The sequence below is a fragment of the Aulonocara stuartgranti genome (assembly GCF_965226115.1).
Source record: "Aulonocara stuartgranti genome assembly, chromosome: 3".
NCBI classification, from domain to species: domain Eukaryota; kingdom Metazoa; phylum Chordata; class Actinopteri; order Cichliformes; family Cichlidae; genus Aulonocara; species Aulonocara stuartgranti.
The window spans coordinates 35466370-35479831 of NC_138941.1; the positions used below are offsets into that span (position 1 = coordinate 35466370).

The 13462-nt window shown below is 40.4% G+C and overlaps 1 protein-coding gene across 1 annotated transcript in view; it reads left to right on the forward strand.

The window, feature by feature from the left end:
* The window catches only part of LOC309703381 (zeta-sarcoglycan-like), a 58170-nt gene that overhangs the window by 6783 nt on the left and 37925 nt on the right, over positions 1 to 13462 (forward strand). Inside the window, exon 2 of the mRNA XM_082528166.1 lies at positions 9586 to 9780. Coding sequence (XP_082384292.1) covers positions 9586 to 9780 — 195 coding nt within the window. The remainder of the gene's footprint in view (positions 1 to 9585; positions 9781 to 13462) is intronic.

The window sequence follows — 13462 nt, forward strand, 5'->3', positions numbered from 1 at the left end:
GATATCAATATGTCGAATTCAATAATGTAAAATCTAAGCAGTTGAAGGTAACTTGTGGCGTTCCTCAGGGCTCTGTGCTGGGCCCTAAATTATTTATATTATATATAAATGACATATGTAGTGTTTCCAAACTGTTAAAATGTGTATTGTTTGCTGATGATACCACTCTGTACTGCTCAGGTAAAAACTTAGAACAGCTTCTGACTACAGCGGAAAAGGAGTTAAATATATTAAAAAACTGGTTTGATGTAAATAAGTTATCATTAAATATAAAGAAAACAAAATTGATTATTTTTGGCACTAGACAAATGAAAAATGTATCTAAAATAAGGGTTAATGGAATTGAAATTGAAAGAGTGTACGAAAATAAATTTCATGGAGTGATAATTGATGATAAGCTGAGTTGGAAGTCTCATATAAACCATGTGAAAACAAAAATGTCAAAAACCATTGCTATTCTCTATAAAACAAAGCATGTCCTGAACAAAAAATCATTATACACACTCTATTGTACTCTGTTGCTTCCATATATGACTTACTGTCTGGAGATATGGGGTAATGCATATAAAACGAACACTCTTCATATTTTTTTTTTTTTTTTTTTCTTAAAATGACATCAGAAACAGCAGTATGCGACATTACGTGATGGCAGAGCTTCAGTTCATCCTTTGTCTTTTTTTTTTTTTTTTTTAATAAATAGGACAGGGGGAATGAATGAGAGAAAGAGGGGGAGAGAAAGAAAGAAAACCAAGGGGGAGAAGAGATGGTGAGAAGGGGGGGGAAGAGAGAGAGAGAAAAAAAAAAGAACTCCTGGGTCACCTGTATGGAGAAAAAAAAAACAAAAAAAAAAACAAACAAACAGAGGAGACAGCAAACAACAAAGAGCAACATAATAATAGAGAAAACAAAGCACCATCACAATAAACTAGCTAGTCATAGATATCAATATTTACTAAATAATAAACGATATTGTGCAGCACGCAAGATAGACAGCGCACAGTGTGCTTTGAGGCAGCAGCCAAGAAAGCTTTAGTCCGCGTCTGTGAATACCCATGTGTGCATACCTGTGTGGATCAGCATGCTTGCATTCCAAAGGTTTCTCCATGTAATGATCTGCTAGGGAGTGTGGGGGGGCCACAGCCCCGTCCTCCAGGGTGTGAAGCAGGTATGGAGGAGATCAAAACTCCAGACATCCAGAGGCCCCCAGAACACAAGAGACCATGGAAGACCAACAGAGGGGCAGCCGCGCCACTGTCCCAGTAAGAGCTGAGGAGAGTCCCAGATGAGGGCTCGCGGAGCAGAAGTCAGGGGGAGTTGCAGTGACGCGCCCGTGAGCTCCGCCGGCCCCCAGGTGTGCCTGAGTGACCGAGCCCCCGGCCGAGAGGCCGGGGGCACCCCACCTCCAAAGGGGCCCGAGCGAGCCCCAGGCCCCAGGCCCCGACAAGCGGCCGCCAAGGAGTGAGCCGGTGTGTACCTGGACGCCCACCCCCAGACACAAAGAACCACCAACACACCGACACCTGAGGGAGTCCGCCACCGGCAGGGGAAGTGGTGGTGGGTGGAGATAGGCCTCCAAACCTTGGAGGGCCTGAGGTGTCCCCAGAGAGGTGGCGTCTGATACCCAACCTGACATATAGACACAGACATACAGGCACACACAGACACAAACATCCATTCCCACCCTCATGCTCTCATATGCACTCACTCCACACTCAACCAACGTGGAGACAGACATAAAGAGACGCTGTACACACAATCACACTCCCCAAGCGTACTCTACAAACCGGGTCTAGGTACCCTTGCCCCTGGAGGGGGGAATTGCACCCAGACCCAGGTGGTGTTACCCTTTTCCCTGCGGTGGGGAGAGGCAGACCACCCCGACTCCGCAGCAGCAGGAAGGCTCCACACCCCAGACCGCAGTCGGACGGCCAACTCCTCCTACTAGCCCTCCCGCTCCAGCAGGCCGCAGAGAATGGGGGTGGGAGAAGACTCCAAACCTCCCTCCACCCGCTCATTGTAGTGTTGATGCATATGTGTTCTAAGGTGCAATTAAAACCCAGGAGGGCATGGAGCTACCTGCCAAGGAGCAGCAGGTAAGCGCATAGTCCCTCCTGCTAGCCCTCAATGACTAAGTGTATTTAAAATTGAGAGGTGGGCAACGACGTCAGGGGTGAGGTATACACCCTGATGGTAATTTGCACTCTTCATATTTTCAAGTTACAAAAAAGAGCTATAAGAATTATAAACCAATCAAACTATATAGAACCAACTAACATTTTGTTTATTAATCTGAATACCCTGAAATTTTATGATTTAGTTGAATATAAAATGGCACAGATAATGTATAAAGCACAAAATAACTTGCTTTGCCCCAGTACTCAGAAGCTGTTCAAAGTCAGAGAAAGTCAATATGACTTAAGGGGAACAGATTTCTTTAAAAAAAACAAGATAAGGATAAATATAAAGCAGAGATGTGTTTCTGTTAGAGGAGTTAACCTGTGGAATAGTTATGACAGTGATTTAAAAAGGTGTAGTTCATTTTCCTTGTTTAAAAACATGTTTAAAAATAGAGTATTAGAAAAATATATAAATCAAGAATGAAAAGAGCAAAAAGGAGAAAAAACAACAACAACCTCTTGATTCTTTTGCTTTGATGTAGTTACTTATCTAAGGTGGAAAGTTTTTTTTTCTTTGTTTTTTTTTTTGTTTGTTTGTTTGGTTTTTGCTTTGTTTTATTATTTTCTTCAAGCCCTGTGTACAGGAGCTGCATACAAAAAGATATTTTGTGAAAAGGGTTGGCGTAATAAGCAAATGCTTCAGCCAATACCTTTTGATTAGCCTTGTCTCATGCTTTCTTTCTTTCTGGTAGATTTTTGTTCTGTTTTCACTGTTTTTTTTTTGTTTTTTTTTCACTGTTTTCACTGAGATTTGAATTTGAATGCTAATCAATAAATCAAAAAATCAAAAATAAATAAATAAATAAATGGACTAACAATGAGGTGGAGTTGTTGCTGCGAGTAACACAAAAGTACAAAGTTGCAAAAGCGAGTGAGAATTAAAGAATTTGAAGAAAAGCTATGTGGAGCATGTACAGACTGATAGTAATCTTTAATAGGGCTGTCAAAATTGAGAGCAAACAAAACAGCTGCTGTATAATGCCCTCCGCTATCTTAGTTTAATTGGTCACATGACTGCATCATCATTTTAGAAAGTCTCAGTTTTCGCTGTCCACACTGCGACGTGAAAGCACCGTTTTCAAATGTATGCATTTCGAGAGCGTTTTGAAAACGCTGCATTTTCCATGAGCGAAAATGCCAATTTATGAATGAAACCATGTTAACTTCTGGCTGCAATAAACCAAAGCGGCGGCAGATTCAATTCAGTATTTCAATAATATTTATTCTCAATATGGGCTAGAGGGCTATCAAATAAAAAAATAAAACTTCTTCTTTTACATTTCAAAAGGGCTTTTGAGAAAGTTTTCTCAAGTCCTTAAATTAACAAAAGAAAGTAGTTTGAGTTTCCCCTTTCATTCTTTTTCATTAACAACATTTCACATGTAACCAAGCTCAGGAAACACTGACAGCAGCTCTTTTCTCTCTTTCTGTTTCCCTCACTTACTTCTTGGCACGTCTGCATCTCATCTCGTCACAGACTTTTCTGTTTACGCACCTGCGCACACAGACATTTTCAATGAAGTGACATGACTGGCTGATTAGCATCACGTGGCTGAATTGCATTGGTGACCTAGGTTTGGGACTGTCTGTGGGTTTGTGACTTACCAGTGTCAACTATCATAGTTAAAAATAGTGTTGTTAAGTGTTGTAAACAAAAACTGATTAATATTGTAAACAGGCGATGGTTACTCACCAGTTTATTGCATCTTTCAGTAACCAGTGCATCCTCAGCTTATTGACACACTCCAGTAGAAGAAGGTGACTGCTCCTAACAGCATTCACTCCCTCCTCTCACTGAAACTTCTCGTACTCACTAGGAAGAGACTTGCCTCCCACAGCAAACATTGAGAGTCAGACTGAGTCACTCACACAAGTGCAGTTAGGCTATTAAGTGTTGAGTGAAGCAGTTGAGACAGGCGAACTGTTGTGGACTTAATTTTGGATTTAACTACCAGTTTATTATCTGTTCTTTCTCTCTCTGCACGCTGTTTAAATGCCCCGCTGTGCCCCGTCCCTTGGCTTACAGGTGGGCCTGCAGTTTGTGCTGACTGAGTATTTGTTGTGGTTTAGGCAGGAATATTTTGCTAGCATTAGAAACATGTATTCTGGTAATGTCATTTGATATGCCACCAAGCACCTCCTTCATTCCCATAACATCAAATACCTCAATCCACTGAAATAAATGGCCATATTTGCCATGTAGTATAAAACCTATGTTCACAGTCCTCTCTTAAATGCTCACACTGACCATTTTTTCCTATTCTTGGCTCTGCATGATGTCAGTGATAAAAGATATTCCGAATACGGTCATGCTCACAGCTCTGGCTGTGAGCACAAAAGCCCCACCCACCTGCTGCTGATGAAACCTTCTCTTTAAAAGGGGCATCCAGTGGGAAGAAAGTTGGCATGAAGGGGAGGGGAGAAGGGAAGGGAAAAAAAACACTTTTTACACACAGAGGATAAACTGGGGAGCTGCACGAAGGCCTGGTATAAGATAAAGAAGGATAAGTGTGAGTCATGAAAACTCTCTAGCAGAGTTCAAGAATAAAAATATGGAGCAAGGAATGAGCAGTAGAGGTCCCATTTACGTGTGTGTGTGTATATATAAAATATTACAGAATAGTTATAGTGTATACATGATGTGATAGGTTGCCCCTCAGTGCAGGAAAGCTATAAGATTAATTCATGTTTTGTCCCCTTGGTCTTTTGAATATCACATTCTTCAATGAAGTCACGAGTTGGAGTTGTGGAGTAAAGAATCTGAAAAAAGAAAGAAAAATGCAGGCGTTTCCATGAACTCATCCGCAGCCCGAAGGTTGTGTCTATTTCTAGCACCAACCTTTTACCACCACTCCACACACTGCCTGATGATGCAATGCTGCACAGTTGTACAAAAACACCTTCAGTGTCTCTGCTTTTATAATGACTAAAATTCATCAACCGCTCACCCTTGTAAGAGATATTGATTTGTTGCAACAACACAATACCTTCACAGACTGCGACTCTGGCCTGACTGTTAAAACAGATATTGTTCCCTCCCTCTATAAGACTCCCTCTATAAGTAAGACGTCTGCAACCATATATATATATATATATTCTGCTTTACCGTGCTCAAACCTTGGCAAAGTAGTTGAGTTCTTCTTGGAAAAAGTCTTTACCCTGCTGAGAGTCTTTGCCCGTTCTGCCACAGCTAATGAAAGCCTGTCAGGGGGGGAAAAACACATACAAGCTAATGATGCCTGCCATAAGTGTCTTATCAGAATCAGAATCAGAATACTTTATTGATCCCTGGGGGAAATTATTTTTTGTTACATTATGCTAATGGCATGCTGAGTGTGAATAAAGCATGTGGGGCATGGCTTTACTTGTGCATGCATTACACATCTGGGGGTCTCTCAGAGGGGAACTGTGCACAGGTGTGTCAGTTATGGATGTGTGTGTAATGGAATTAAAGCATTTCATACTGCTTTGATAAATTTATAGTTTCTGCTTTGTTGGTCTAAAAAAAAAAAGTAGAAAAGAACAAAATTGACATAATAAAACGGACGTTTTATCTTGGATTGTATGGGCTGGTATCTTTTCTTCATGTATATCTATGTGAGTGAGTGGCATGGCAAACTTAGTATAAATTCAGGCCAGCTACAGCTGAGCAGAGCAGCTGAGAGCTCAGCCAACCTTGCACCCTGTGATCGAGAGTTTCACGCTGTCAGCCAGCGGTCACGATCTGCTGAAGAACAGCGACTGCTCGCCCTCATTCGGACAGCCGCACTTGACAGACATCATCTTCTCTGATCTCAGATCAGAGCTCCCATGTCGCAGCTTCTTCGTGGCTGGCAGGCACCTAGTTATTCAGGCAGAGTGGTGAGGCACTTTGATGGCGCAAAATCGACCCTTCAATCAAATTCCAGTTTATCCTGTTTTGATTGATGTGGAGTGGATGGAAAAACACAGAAATGAGCATCGGAATTTAAGCTGTGTTATGTGGATGGGATGAAGTGGAGCACTAAATTCTCTGTCATGTTTTGTTATTTTGGGTTCAGCAGACTGCATAAAAAAAAAATGAAAGAAAAGTGCATTTTTATTTATTTTTAGTTGTTTTTAACGTTACACACTAACAGTGCCTCATTGGACATTGTTCCATCTCACAGTTAAGACCCCTAAATGCTGGCATATTGTAGAAAAAAGAAAAACAAATGTTAGTAAGAAATCAGCGTAAAGCTTTGAAGTCATAGTGTGTAGAGGGCCATCACTGTCCACGAAGCCAAAAGCTTATTGAAGTGATTTTAAGATCTGCTGGTGCCTATTTGTACAGGACAGACAGAACAGAGAAAAATGAAGATCTGAAGGGGACTCTAGCAGGGCTTTAACCCCCCTGAGCACATGTTCAGATCTTTTAAGATAACGATCTGTGATGACTGAGTGTAGACATACGGCATTGTTCAAAATTCTTTAGACGCCCTTGATTTCTTTATAATTTGCTTCCCTTTTAAAATTGGTCTTGAGCAATAGTCCTACAGGCTTTCCAATGGTCTTTCAAAGTTTTTCTGTGGACATTTGGACATTTCCACGTCTGCAGAAAACGGTGGAGGCTCAGTGGTGTTGGAAACAAGCGCAGTGAGATTTTTGCTCCATTGTGTAAAAGTTTCTTGCCGAAGACAGTTCAGGCTGTGTTGAAGAATAAAGGTGACCTTACACGTTATTGACTTTAGAAATTGTTTTTACTGTATTTCCATGTATGTTTGCAAATATTTCAATAAATGTCTGAAGGCTATTTACTATTTTCCCACCAAATACAAAGTGATGAGCAGTGGCTCAGGACACTTCAGTGTCTCCGCAGTGCTAAACATGCCTGTAGCTTAAGTTATCGCTTTGGCGTGGTTTGAATCTCCAAAAGGAGGCAGCTTTAATGATGTAGAGAGAAGAGCTCGCCTTTTTAGCCTTTTACTTATTAAAGATGGCCTGATCCGGCTTTCTTCTAGTTCCATAGTGATACCTCGACTGTGTGTATCTGCTGATAACAGGAACTGAGCCGATACCAGTGTTAAATTAATAATGGGTGACCATAACTGAACAACAGAGACCGAGAATCATTGTTATATGTGTAAAGAAACATCAGACTCAACTTTAAAGATCCTTTCAAACTTTGTAACATAAAGTTTAAGAAAAAAATACATCCAAGAAATTTCCAGAATTTTTGGTTGATATCAACAAGATAAATACAATGGAACAGCAATGTACTTGTGTTATGCATCTGATTTATTTGCATTGGACTGACTTTAAAAATCACAAAGTGAATGCTACTGCTTCATTGTCAAACAGCTACGGAGCTGACAGGAGACAGCTGAAGTGAAATATTATTTAATGGCATTGACAACACGTTACTTTATCACAAGTATAATGAGAGCTTAAAGCAGCGTCCTTCTAACGTCTTGGACAAACTCTCTGAACAAAGTGAGAGTGAGTGAGAGAAAGAGAGAAAGCCACATCTGATCTTTTCACCCATGATGGCTCACTTTAACCACAGTTTGTTCTTACGTGAAACAGTTTTGCAAACATACAGACAGAAGCTGTTGGTGTAGCTACAGTGAAACACCTCCAACTCCAACAGAGAAGTGAACTGAGGGGACTGACACCGGATGATTGTCAGAGAGATTACCTTACAATATAAAGCGCCTTGAGGCGACTGTTGTTGTGATTTGGTGCTGTATAAATAAGACTGAATTGAATTGATATGGGCTCCATCTTTTTGGGTCTATATCAGGCCGATATCCAGTCCAAATATCGAGTCGGCACAGCCCTATTACTTATGCTAATTTACCTTAGACTGTACATAAAAGATGGCTATCACCTTTTGACTTTCTGGCCACACGATTTGAAGCCTCAGAGTTGGTGCACTGGCTGGCACATTTTTGTTTTTGTAACCATAGGTGAGTGTTTGCAGATAGCTGCTGGGCACAGCTACCCATGACCAACAAAATCCAGATGATTTAGCTTTTAAAAAAAGATAATCTGTAATATTGATTTGAAGGTATAAATTCTTATCTTGTGTTGACTTGAGGCTGGAGTTGACCCATGGTCACTGTCAAAACACACTTAATAGATGAATCATTCATCACAGTAATTGGTTGTAAAAATCAGAGGGAGTTTCTAAGTTGCATACTGAACAGCAGGGCTTCGTGCATTATGTTGGTCTGTGCCGATGTCACAAGTATTTTACTTGGTTGTTAACAGTGTGTTTTCTCAAACGTTAATTTAGGTGGGCTGGATTTACAACGATGCAAAACGAGAACATCGCCGAGAAGCTGAAAATGGCACAATGACCATTTTCCTCTCGATTATCTCGTTCTCATAATCATTGGAAGTCAAATTAATTGAAAAAAAAAATAATTGAAAATAAAATAGTCTGGGCAGAACTCCTATACTTAAGTCGTGTGCTGACTGCCTGTGGCAACCGTCGCAGTGTGTTTCACATCTTGTGCTGGATGTAGCTCCATAAAGCCAGCTATGTGAAATATTTTCCACTGAAAGGTTGATGGGTAGTAACATTGTGAAGTTCTCAGCCCGAGGCGAATGCTGCACAGGTCATCTGCAGGAAGCCGTTGCTCTCAGTGACTTTCTTTTCCAAGTACTGGAATGACAAAATGTCAACAAGTAATTAGCAGTGAAAACAAAGCTGTGACACGTTATTAAGCCGGTACAAATGAAGTTTGATTTTTAAAGAACGTAAATACAAGAAGAAGAGAAAGGTCAAGGACCTTGTTTTCCAGAGTGTAGCTTACATTAATCACTATGATTAGCTCGTTAGTATCTAGTTTTGGCTGTAGATTTATGCTCATTGACTTGCAGTGTATGCTGTTTAAGAGCTTTTCCACTTCGGGGCCAGTTACTCCGACAACTGATGGCTTTTCTTCTGATCAATGAATGTTGACAGACGATCCCTCTTTCCTTCAGTGGGATGAAATGCACAACCTTTTAAGGCTTTGATTTGGTTTCTTATGTTGTTGTTTTTTAATAAAATTAAGTCAGAAAATGACTTTGTCTTTTGGACACAGCTTGATTAATCACTGGGCTACTGTGCTTGTGTTTCCAGGTTTATGCACATTGCAAACAACCAATAAATAAATTGGCTATTTGCAATTTTCTCAGTAGAAATCTGTAACTGTGGTCTAAGATGCCAGGTAATACCCTAGCTGATATTCATGCCATGCTTTCATCTTTTGTTTTTTTGCGTAGTGGCACTACTTTAAAAAAAATTGTAAAATAACACAGCCGTGCCTCAGCATAGAGTCATTTTAGCGGCACTTGCAAGGTAATAACCACTTAGAATATGGGATTGCTTCTGTGCGGAGTGAATATATCCTTGACAGCCGACTAACACACAGTTTTTTTTTTTTGGTTTGTTTTCCAGATTACCCAGGAGCAGTTTATTCTTGCATCCCAGTCCCTGCACCTCCAACGACCAGGCTGCGATGCCGTGTACCCGGTAGGTTTATACGGGTGGAGAAAAAGATGCCTTTATTTCTTCCTGCTACTGCTCCTGGTCACCATGATAGTTAACCTGGCCCTCACCGTCTGGATCATAAAGGTTATGAACTTCTCAGTGGTGAGTACAGCACGGCAAACACACACTTTGAGTTATCAGAAGGAAGCCTATGATCTCATCATTAAAGTCGACATATGAATAGATTCTGACTGATGTTAATATTTGGTGATTTAAAAAGTTGATTTGGGCCAGTAATTATTTTTCTTGCAGGCACAAAAAACATAAACAGATTTTTTTAATAACATTTGTTACATGTATTTATTTGTGAATTCTTACTAAGATAACATGACTGCTGTTTAAAAATGATCTTGTTTTATTGTCACAACAACTCGTGGATTACTGTGCCCAGATCAGCTGGTTCTTTCCAATCTTTCCAATCCAGTTTATTTATAGAGATGTGTTTTAAAGGGAGCCAGTTTAGCTCAGTGAGTGAGCAGGTGACCCTGTGCCTTGTTTGGTATCATCCTTTTCAGCACAACCTCAGTTGTGTTTTCATTTTGACATACTGTATTAACACAATTGATCTAAAATTAGACAAAAAAACAAAATCAGAGTAGAAAATGTTATATTTTTTACTGTAACAACCAAAAACATGTTTAATGAATCATATTTCATAACTTTAAATGCAAATATAAATAGTCAAATCTAAAATCCTATGCACAAGTTTTGCAAACAAAGTTTGCAGTTATTTATTATTTGCATCCATTTACCTTTTACCTTGATTTTTTTTAAATAACCATTTCAAACTATTTACAGAACAATCAGCTGTTCTGCATTCAATAAGATGCCACACAAATTATTTGTGCCACTTAGGGATGGGTATCGTTTAGATTTTATCTGATACCAGTGCCAAACCGGTACTTTTGAAACGATGCCGGTGCTTAAACGGTGCTTAAAGAATGGAGAACACAAACTTTGTCCAAAAACCTCTCATGTTTAGCTGTTTTTTTGTAAAAAGATAACAATGTTAGCCTTTTCTGTAGCTATAGGTTGTATTAGAGAATTTACAGAATTTATCTGCTTGTCTTGCATAAAATGAAAGGCCAGTTTGAGACCAATATTAGCCACTGTGGTTTTAATATATGGCTGCAGAAGGCCCAGGATCAAGAGAGGAGCAGCGCACTACAGCAGTGGTTTAGGGAAGCTGACATCATTATTTTTATGGACATGTTTACCATTTCTATGCAGATAACACCCAAATTTACAACGCCATGGTTAAAAAAAAAAAAATCAGTCCCAGCAGGAGACGGTAAAGAGGAAAAAAGAATTCCACATGACAGAGAGGCTAAGGAAGACAGTAGCTGTGTCCCGAAACGTAGGCCGCATCCTCCTGAGGCCGCATTTGTAGACCGATTATGTCACAGTGACGCGACAAAGGCTGTCTCAATTCGTAGACTCCTACGAATGCGGCCCACAAATGCTTCCTCCTTTTCCCCAGATTTGAAGGGTGGGTCGGGTGTATCCTTCATGGCCCAGCCAATTCCAGTTTCCAACAATGGCAGCTGCTACTAAGTTTTAATATTACTCTTTTATTCTTTGTGGGTCACAAAATAAACTTTTAAGATAGTTTCAGGCGAGAATGTAGCTGCGTAAACTTCAAATATCTGCTCGGTTTATCAAGACATCACATATTTGCAAAAGTGCTCCGATGTTTTCGGAGACGTCTGTTACCCACCAGATCGATAGCGAGTTGGGGGTTCAAGGGTCACTAGAACAGCGGACTCCCGTCTTCATCGTTTTCAGACCCCCAATGTCTTTTGCTACTCAGGTTAAACATGATATGTAAGTCACTCAGATAACTTAAAAATGTTATTGTTTGGCTTTTTTCAGTGTTTTATTTGTTCCTGAGTAAATCGGTTTGGTTGAGATCAAAGTTATTAGATTAGATTTGATTAAATAAAACTTGATTAATCCCTCGGGTGAGTTCCTCTGGTATTTTCACACAGCTGGATAAACATCAAACAGAAAACTGATTAAAAAGAAGTATGAGGTGGTCAAGAATTTCGGCAGTGTCCTGTTATATTTTAGACAGCAAGGAGCAGACAGCTGAGTTTATTAAACTCCACCGAGACAGCGGTGACGCAAATCTGAAGGCTAGACCGTCCTATTTCAGTCTTGCACTTCCGGCTTTTTCTTTGAAGGACCCGGCCTATGTAGACCGCTGCAGAGTCACCAAAGTGGACTACTTTTGTTTGTGGCTTTCCAAAAACATAATGCCTACAAGGAAGTTGGTTAGTGCCCTCTGGTGGACAGACTATGCAATGCCAGGACTCATAATATTGGTGGAATAGTGTTTCTCACCTTGCTTGTGTAATTTTTAAATGTTTATTTGCCAGCTGATAAAAATCCCAGTAGATATATATCAGCAAATGGATAATATTGGGCAATAATATCCGCCTGCTGCTATATCAGTCCCGCTCTAATCTGAAGTATGAAGAGGAGTATTTGAATAAGCCAGGGCTTGTCTGTGATTTGTGGACTCCCGTAGATAGAGGGAGGGGTCATGATTTTGGCTGCTTTGCTGCCTTCTGATTCCTAACAGGTGCCCATTATTGAGGGGAAAATGAATTCCCACATTATCTTGCAGAATAATGTCACGGTGACTGAGTAAAGTTTGCAGGAAAAATAAATCTCCGACTGAATTTCATCAGACAAAAAAAAACAAAACAGTATTGTGTTTGGGGTGGCCTGAGAGGAAATCTTATTTCTGTATGTGCAGGTAGATATTTGAGACCAGCACTAGAGATCATATATTTATACATATATTCATAGGATCTCTAGTGCTGTCCTCAAACATGTAAAGAAAACTGGTCCAGAATTTCTCCTTAAAGCTGTCCGGCTCTCCTTCAGAGCTGTCAGATGTGCACAATTAAGCTCATTGTTGCAAGGAAGGCTTGTACTCTTATTAAATCCAGCATCACTGAAATGAAGTGTTGGTCTTAGCCCGTCCTCCTGTGCCTATCAGAGGTGTCGACCGCTAACTCAGTAGGAGAACCATAATGCTGTATCCAGAACAGCATTTGTGGTGTGCGTCTTGTTCTCTCAGACACATTAACAGTCGTTGGAAGCTTTTATTGCACTTAGAGCAGGCTAACAAGTTGTTGGCAGCACTGTCTTCGCTTTACCGTCTTTACCCTCTCTGATACACTCCAGTCTGTGCTGTGTTCCAACCCTCTCCTATGAAAAGCATTTATAGTAATAACATAATTATATAAATCAGACAAATCAGCCAGTGTATAGCAGTTAGATTTGATTGAGACTGCTTTAGTGTCTAAACTAAACAAGTATTGACAGCAGGGTTACAAATATAGGGGATCAAATATATAACGGGCATCTCGTGCTGTGTACTGGATTCGTCTGGATTCTGTAGTATTAGGAAAAGCCTTGGCAGCAGAACGTGTTAATCTCAAGCAAAATCCAAACAGGCAGAAGCTGCGAGCTCCTCCCGTGACATTTTCAGGGACAATGCACACAATTTACCATTTTGTCAACAAATTCCCAATGGCAGCACCCCTCCCAACCCCCCAAACCCCCTCGACTATTACAATCACTCCTCTGCTCCTTCTTCTGTCATCAATCTATGTCATGAGTGAAAGACCTTATCAGTGGTGTTGGTGTTGCTTCAGAAAATGCACTTCGCTGCTCCAGATCTCTCAGGACTCAGCAAGTTTCATTAAAAAAAAAAAAAGCATAACAGTAGCTTCTAAGAACCGCACCACGAGGGCATTGCTGTTACATTTTA